Raw genomic sequence first — 9,307 nt, forward strand, 5'->3', positions numbered from 1 at the left:
TCACCGGTAATGGTGACGTTTGCATATGAGTGAAAAATTCTCAAGAAGGGCGTCATACAATATACAGTCATTCAAACTTGCAAACAGCACAATCTTTTATTTCCTGTAAATATCACTTTTTAGATGGTCATCATTTCGATTTTGGGAGTTTCCCCTCTTGAGACCTTTAATTTTGAATGGAATAGGCCATTTAGTAAAAAGTGTACTTGATCACTGTGGCAAAGATATACTAAAACAATACACAAGAGATTACGAATATCCGTACACCGTGCACCGGAACTCTTCATTGATTAAACATCATTTCTTTCAATTGATCATCAGTTCCCGCGATGTAAATATGGCTGTACAGGGACTTCAATCCACCGAATTCAGTCTGATGTGTATCTACATGAGCATGTTCGTGATAGACTTTGGAATAGGTAAGCAAAAGGAGTTGTTTTTAATATGTGGTCTATAAATGATTCATTAGTGATTCTTACATGTATTTCTCGGGATTATTAAAATCGGAATTACCGGTATTTATAAAACGAAAGCAGATTTAAGCAACGTTAACTATGATTTTTGTACACTGCGAATGTGCAGTACTCTGATGTTCAATGTTATAGTGAATAGGTGTTCGCTTCGCAACCGGGGGTGAGGGGTGGGGGTGGGGGGTAAGAGTGAGGGGTGGGTGGGGACTAAGTTCGGTTTTCGATCTCTGCGTTGTGGCATACTTAAGACATCTAACATAGTTATATATGTTTCTTTTACCAATGCATCCGGCATTAGAATCAAAAGTTACTGACATTTCGGATATGACACGAAGCTCCGGAAGCCATCCAATTGTCAAAGCTTGTGTCACGTCACCTAAAGCCTGGTGACGTCTCTACATGAGTGAAAAAAATATTCTGTAATGAATGTTCAAACGATTAAGGAGTGTAACAGATCTTTCTCAAAATGAAAATGCATTCAGTATGTACAAATACAGAGGGTGTAAGTTTATAAGAAGTGCATCACTTGTTCAGTCTGTCCTTATTGTCATTTCTTCTTCCTTGTAGCTCAGATGTGCGGAAGTAAACAATCACACGGTATTTCACTTCCTCTTTCTTATATTTGTTTCATTGAACAATGCATGTTTGATTTTTCATTTTCAATTCAATCATATCGTCCACATGTTTTATCATGATCAGTATTGATATCTTAACATGCATTGTCGTTAAAGTATTATTACTATTAATAGTGATAAAGAATTGTAATCGAGAAATCAGTGATCTGGAGGATGTCCATTTAAACTTTAATGACGGTGATCTATATGATAATTGTATATGCACTTTGAAATCGCAACGGAGTGGAAAACTGCAGATCCAAGATTTGTTTCCTCGATCCCAGGATTGCTCCACAGGGATACGGTTTACCACAACCTCTACAGGAGGAACACAGGAAAAGACATTCAACTGCACGGAATCAATTGTTGAAAACATCACTTTGGACACCAAGGGAAGTCTCTCCATTCAGCTTGTACGATTTAGGGGAGGGAGAAATGGAAGCGATGATTTTTACTATTGTTTCATGATTTCCAAGCGAGGTGATTTATTTCTAAAATTATACCTGTTTTTTTTGTTTTTGTTTTTTTTTACCTTTACCTGAAATAAGAATGACTTTAGAGCATATCATTAATCTTTTATCTCATTTAAGGTATTTTATGTATAACGATCATATTTTATATCTAATTAATCGATGTTTCTTTGGGGGTATCATTTTGAAAGATTTATCAAATAAGAATAAATCAACATATGAATTTATTGTTTGCTTATTTCATATGGATTTTTCACATTGAGGTATATAAGAAGAACATGTTTATTTACAATATCTTACAAGGAAACTGTATTTTTCTATTTATGAAAATATGAAATGACATTAATCACTTTCTGCATGTATTTTAAGTGGGGCTTTTTTTTTTTTTTTTTTTTTTTTTTTTTTTTTTTTTTTGTTGGTCTTCTTATTTTTGTCAAGAACAAAGTGTTCAAATGCAAAATGATCAAATTCATGAAAATCATTTGCATTATCTTGCTTTAAATCCATTCATTCATAATTATTCAGTCTCCGTTCCTTATGTGCAATGAAAACTGCCTAATCCGACACTCGTGCAATCCGTTTTACTGGGCATTCCGACCCATGTTTTCATTCTCAAGTTTATATTTTCATTGTGTTTGACACTATCTATTCCGACACATTGTATTTTCCAATTTAAAAAAGTCGAATTAGAGAGGTTTCACTGTACACCTAATTGTTAGTAAATGTAATTAACTAGTCTAAGGATATGCTTACCTTTCAGAGGGTATAGAGACGTTTACAGTGTCTTGCCAACTTAGCGATGAAACTCCAGCCAATACTAAGCGGGATGTTGAAGGCAAGAATACTTTTGAATGATGATATGATCAGTGTCCTTAAATATTGCAATGTCTTGATTCACTATTTGTACATGTACTCCATGTTTGGACATATTTTCAACAATTTGCAAGATATCCCACAGTTACAAATTAAGGGATGTGCTGTTCGAAGTAACATGGACATGTTTTATACAAAGGTTACGTTTGGCACTCAGTGAAGCTTTCTAAAGAAAAAAACATCCTGCATGTTTCGCCATTAATCATCATCTAATCGTGCGTAAATGCATAATATATTATACATACAATGCATTTCATTCTGAATATCATATATTTATTAACTTGCATCGATATTAAATGTTCTATTTTTTTATTTTTGGGAATGCCTATACCTAATATTATTGGGTTATTGAACTTATATTGGAGAATATTGCTAGAGCTGGGTTTGAAAAATTGTAATCGAATTTTTCAAACCCAACGGGTGCCAACTTAAGTTCAATAACTATATTATATAACTAAACCACACTGTATATCGCAATTGTGTTATGCTCATAATTCATCCATTTTCTGGTCCAATTAGAAACGGATATATTGTTGGCGCTGATACAATGTAGACCCTGAATGTTTGCAATATGTCGTGTTTTCAATCACTCTGTCTGTCCGTCCGTCCGTCAGTCTGTCTGTGCAGATTTGTGTCCGGTCCATAACTTCGGCATACCATATTTCGCACACAGGTGGATCACCATGAGACGATGTGTCGAGTACCTTCATGACCTCTATATGACCTTGACCCTTGCCCTCAAGGTGAAAATTAAGAGTTTTTTTTACAATGGATTCGTGTCCGGGCCATAACTTCTTTGTTCTTTGACATAGGCATACAACATTTGACACATGAGTGTATCACCATGAGACAATGTGTCGTGTACCTTCATGTCCTCCATATGACCTTGATCTCAAGGTCAAAATTGAAGGTTTTTACAATGGATTCGTGTCAGGGCCATGATTTTTTTTGTTCTTTGACATAAGCATACCATATTTGATACATGAGTGTATCACCATGAGAAGATGTGTCTGATACCTTCATGACTTCTTAATGACCTTGAACTTTGACCTCAAGGTCAAAATTGATTATAGGGTTTTGACATAGCCATATCATAAGACATGGGTGTATCACCACGGGACTATGTGTCATGTACATTCATGACCTTGACCTTTGATCTCAAGGTCAAAATTATAGGTTTATGCCATGGATTTGTATTCGGACTATATACCTTCCATTTTCTTCTTCAAAGGCATTCCATATTTTCACACTCACGAAAGAGGTATTTTTTACCTATTAACAACACCCGTTGGTAGATTGGGGTAAGCGGGGGTATTCTTAGTGAGGATTGCTCACAGTACCTCTTGATTGATATTAAATCTATTAAACAACCACACAAGAACACAACGATATGAGGAATCAACCATGCACATTTTTTGTGCCCGGAAAACGAAGGTTTTTATAAGGGGTGAATCTTTAGCTCTCTGATCTGTTTCAATATTTTTTCCATAGAGATACAGTTCTGCAGCTAACGCCTACCGTGACACATGACCCCCGTTTCTCAAGGTCACAATATTATATACCGTGAACTATTATCAACCCTAACCGACGTCCTTGTAATAATCATGTTTTCCTGAGGACGTTCTTTAAAAAAAAAAATGACACAGCTAATGGTATAATTTTATCTGTCTGTTACACCGGCGACATGCAGAAAGCAAATAGGTTATGATTCTGCAGCGAAGTCAAATTTCTCGTGTTTACTTTTCTTGCAGACTCGAATGCTCTTGCCATAGCTCTTTTGTGTGGAAATGGTGTCTTAATAGGCGTTATTGCTGGAGTTGTGGTTCTTCTTCGACGAAATAGGTAACAACGAAACTCAATTTTGTGGACAATGTGACCTATCTTTAATCCTATATACATGTAGTACATGACTATATATTGAGTACATCGGATATTTTTATGGTTTTCGATAGTTATCAGAATTTTCCGTCTTTATTTGCAGAAACAAAAATACGAGAAGGACTTCTCCAGAAAAAAAACCTAGACCTACTCAGCTTGCTAACAATTCCGACCAAACTGGATATTCTAAATCTACAGATATATATGGACTTAAGGACAATCCTCTATATCAGCCCGCAAATGACATCCAGCACTATACGTATATAGATACGTCACTGAACACGCTGCAGAAGCCCGCGATTATCAGTGACCAATCACAGAACTCTAAAGAAACGTCACGTTCAATCCCGACCCATTCAGTTCAGCAAAACGGGTCATCATCAAATGAGGAGGATGGTCTGAAAAGGGTGACCCTGTATCAGCCCGACGATGACAACCACACATACACTTATATTGATACAGAAATGAACACATCGAGGGGTCCCCATTGTTTGACTTGACAGACCAGGATCAATTGAAGCTGTAACTTCTGATCTTAATGACACTTATTCTGTTCAGTACATATCAGTTATCAGAGCGGATAGTTTGTCACGGGGAGTTAAAACGTATTATGGAAACCCTTTCCATCAGTTCTCAATACACCCATAGAAGCCTACACTTACAATATACATGTGTATCGCCATCCTTGTATATCGGCGAGGTTACTACAAATGTAGTTGTTTATTAGTCAAAAGCAAATACAGCTTATAGACAAAGTATACAATGTAATAAATCTAAAGTCATATAAAGGTCAAGAAAGAATAGAAATTGTGCTTATACATTGGTATTTCCAATTTCAAAGGAATTCTTAATAAATTTACCCAAGTTACATAATTTCTTTACATTAGCGTCAAGTAAAACAGACTCTTCAACGCGGGGCGTACCCTCATAACGTGACATTTATCACAAGACAGCGTCTCTACATCTGCAAGAGTTGTTATACTAATTACAACACTAAAAGTGACCCCAGTCTTTATAATTGAACTTGACAACTATTATGAAGTTTGTTTGATGTATAGTGTAACTACTGTAGATCAATGGTCATTCATATCCAATACTGCGATGATTTGTCAAATATTAGAAAAGAATACCTACACAGTAGGTATTACACAAGACCTATTGTTATTAAATTTCATGAAATTATGTCAATCAGTAAGGTTAAAACACTTAAAAAACTCTGTAAGTTTATCTCAAAAATCTATGAGTTAGTCTGTCCTCCTTAATATATTTTATAAATACTTTTTCAATACATGTATATTGTATATTTGTAGATATTCTGACCTTATTCTTACTCAAATGTATGTTTACTTAATGCACCTCATGTACCATGTATAATGTGGTTTGGGTGAATGAAATGAACTTGAACTTGAAATTGATGAAATGTTTTCAGTTTCCAAGAAGAAATTTGAAGAGACAAACTCCCTGGGATACATTGTTATAATCAAGAGTTTGTGGATACCGTTTTTGTCATGAATTTAGATTATGATTTGTTTTCATGCAAGCATGACCGATTTGCCACTTTCAATGGGAAACATTTTTCACAATGCAGCAGGAGTTTTTGTCCCCTGAGTACAGAGTGCACAAGAAGTTGCAGTCCTCAGTTCATAATGTTAACAGGGGTGGATCCAGGAATTGCGGTCAAGGGACGCAACTTTATGAGACAAGGGATCTGGGCGTCGCCTTGAAGCCCCCAGTGGGTCCTGTGCGAAGCTCTGGTGGGGGCCCAGGGGGCGAAGCCCCCGGAAGCTCCTGGATTTTACTGTTTTAATAGAGCTTGAAATATGTCTCCTATTTAGTCATTTGTAAAAATTTTCCATCATTTTTTATACGGTGAAATTAATAGAATGACGCAAACTTTCAGGGTTCTTTTTTTCTTTTTTTATAGAAAAAATTAAGTTCTGCCAATAAAGTAATTCAAGAAATCAAAAGATTTTTTCATTTATTTCTTCGGGAGTGAAATAAATCATTGCTTCTTCTATCGATTAGTACATTTTTCTAAACCAGATACCACGATTTACCTTGAATTGGAAAAATCTAGGGGGGGGGGGGGGGGGGGGGGGCTGACCCCTTAAATCCGCCATTGGTTAATACAAGGGATAGGTAGAAAAATTACAATATATCTGATTGTAAATATACGTGCCTGTTATAAGGAATGTTTTAAGAATTAAATGTAATTAATAAAAACTGTACAGTAATTGTACTGCAGTCACTGGTTATATACATGGGTCCGCTGTGTAATTTTTCCACAGGAAGTTAGGGTCATAATGTAACAGGAAATTAAGGTCATAATGTAACAGGAAGGTAGGGTCACAATGTAACAGGAAGGTAGGGTCATAATGTAACACGAAGTTAGGGTCATAATGTAACAGGAAGGTAGGGTCATAATGTAACAGGAAGTTAGGGTCATAATGTAACAGGAAGGTAGGGTCATAATGTAATAAGAAGTTAGGGTCATAATGTAACAGGAAGTTATGGTCATAATGTAACAGGAAGGTAGGGTCATAATGTAACAGGAAGTTAAGGTCATAATGTAACAGGAAGGTAAGGTTATAATGTAACAGGAAGGTAGGATCATAATGTAACAGGAAAATAGAGTCATAATGTAACAGGAAGGTAGGGTCATAACGGAACAGGAAGGTAGGGTCATAATGTAACAGGAAGTTAAGGTCATTATGTAACAGGAAGGTAGGGTCATAATGTAACAGGAAGTTAAGATTATAATGTAACAGGAAGGTAGGGTCATAATGTAACAGGACGTTAGGGTCATAATGTAATAAGAAGGTAGGGTCATAATGTAACAGGAAGGTAGGGTCATAATGTAATGAGAAGTTAGGGTCATAATGTAGCAGGAAGGTAGGGTCATAATGTAATAGGAAGTTAGGGTCATAATGTAACTGGAAGGTAGGGTCATAATGTAACAGGAAGGTAGGGTCATAATGTAATGAGAAGTTGGGGTCATAATGTAACAGGAAGTTAAGGTTATAATGTAACAGGAAGGTAGGGTCATAATGTAACAGGAAGGTAGGATCATAATGTAACAGGAAGATAGTGTCATAATGTAACAGGAAGGTAGGGGGGGGGGTACTACTATCAAATGAGTACAGTGGGGCGGGGGGGGGGGGGGTTACGAATACGAAGTTTAGCATTGGAAGTCAATGGTGTAATTATAGTATTTTTCTAATCGGATATTATTTTATATTGTAATTTCTTTTCCTCCTATCTTCTCCTTTCTACTTACCTGTTGTTTATCTGATACAATTAGATATATTGTGTGTACACATGTACAGGTACTAGATGTATTCTGATGAGTTGTATAACTCAAGTACAATAAAGTATTGAATTGTGAGAGAGAGAGAGAGAGAGAGAGAGAGAGAGAGAGAGAGAGAGAGAGAGAGAGAGATGTTTTTCGCCACACTCAACAATTTTTCAGTTATTTGATGGCGCTCAGTTTTAATTGGTGGAAGAGAGAACTCAGATTCAATGTACCTGGGAAGAGACCACCGACCTTCCGATATTAAACTGGGAAATGAGAGAGAGAGAGAGAGAGAGAGAGAGAGAGAGAGAGAGAGAGAGAGAGAGAGAGACAGACAGACAGACAGACAGACAGACAGAGAGAGAAAGGACATTCATATGGCGGCCGCTAGCCGATAATAGGTGGCAGTTGCCAGTAAAATTAAGTGGCGGTCACCAGGTAAACCAAGTGGCGACCGCCATATAAATTAACTATCTCCACTTTGATATATTGAATATTATTTTAATTTTAATCTAATGATGAAATCTGGTGTGAAACTAATAGAATTTCAAGAGCACATACTGCAATGTAATTGGAGAATAGATGATTTTTCGGATTTTAAACTTCATCCAATCCAGTCGTGATTGATAACACCAAACTGTGGTTCTGTGTCTACCACCGACTGGGTTGGTTTCCGGATTTTTATATTTTTTCTCTGAACTTCCTCGATATACGTGGTGTAGCACTTGTAAGTTTAAGATCGTTTGGGGAGTATCCGCTGATTTGAAAATAATTTAAGTTTAAAATCTGCTGCAATTTGAACCGGGCAAATCAGATATTGAAACTCTAAATATAGATATTTCAAATATTTATATTTCTAAAAACTCTTAAGTCCTCTTACATAAATGATAGTGCACGTGCTGTATTTTTAAAGTGAGTATTCAAATCAAATTGTATTTTGGTTTAATTCCAATTTCAAATAAATTATTTCAAATTACAATTTCCACATGTTTCTTTGGAACTAATATAGAACACTTAAAATCTTTACGGCCGCTTTGCATCAAAATTGTCTCGTAATGTACACAGAAATAAACATCTATGGTGACTGATTAGTACCATTTTACATTTTGTCGTCTTTGCGTTATTTCAGACAGAACGGAAAGTGAATAAGACCACACGACGAATGCAAAAAGACGAAAAAACAAACCCGCAACCAATCGTGTCGTCTTTTCGTTTGTCAAGGCCAAAACAACGTTACACAAACACACAAAATTATACGTGGTAGTCAAAATCTTTATAGACATAATATTATGTAGTTTCTCGGTCATCAACAATCAAAATACGCTAATTAGGTAAATGAGAATTATTTGCATCTAGATATGTCTACGAATTACTGTTGATAATAAAAACAATTCAAAAACGAAGTCGGACTAACGGATACCAAGTCATCCTCATGGATAACGGGCAGTGCGAAGTTGTATTCAGATCTCTATCGTTCTGGCGGCAATGTTCCTTCGTACTTTATCCCACGTGTGTGCTGCTCCTTGCTCAGTAAAGTCGACTATTGACATTGTGATGAAAATATTTAATATAGTTATAAATTACTCACACTCATGATAAAAGGAAACTTTAAACAAAAAATGTATATATATATATATACGTATAAGGCACAATTTCACACCCATTTTACGTAAAATAAATGTCTAATTGGTCAACGATCTATTTCCATTT

At 36.0% G+C, this 9,307-nt stretch overlaps 1 protein-coding gene across 2 annotated transcripts; it reads left to right on the plus strand.

Annotated features, from left to right (window-relative positions):
* Positions 1–119: 119 nt before the first annotated feature.
* On the plus strand, positions 120–6,272 carry LOC125676044 (uncharacterized). Of its 2 annotated transcripts, XM_056157577.1 has the most exons (6): positions 120–419; positions 1,038–1,067; positions 1,220–1,564; positions 2,315–2,389; positions 4,179–4,269; positions 4,409–6,272. In XM_056157577.1, exons 1-6 carry the CDS (start codon positions 338–340, stop codon positions 4,803–4,805), a joined length of 1,020 nt encoding a protein of 339 aa, XP_056013552.1. In that variant the 5' UTR covers positions 120–337; the 3' UTR covers positions 4,806–6,272. The 2 variants fall into 2 exon arrangements, with proteins under 2 accessions (XP_056013552.1, XP_048769893.2); XM_048913936.2 differs by lacking the exon at positions 1,220–1,564 and having other exon boundaries at positions 154–419.
* Positions 6,273–9,307: the final 3,035 nt, after the last annotated feature.

Source organism: Ostrea edulis, chromosome 3 (genome assembly GCF_947568905.1).
Source record: "Ostrea edulis chromosome 3, xbOstEdul1.1, whole genome shotgun sequence".
Lineage (NCBI taxonomy): Eukaryota > Metazoa > Mollusca > Bivalvia > Ostreida > Ostreidae > Ostrea > Ostrea edulis.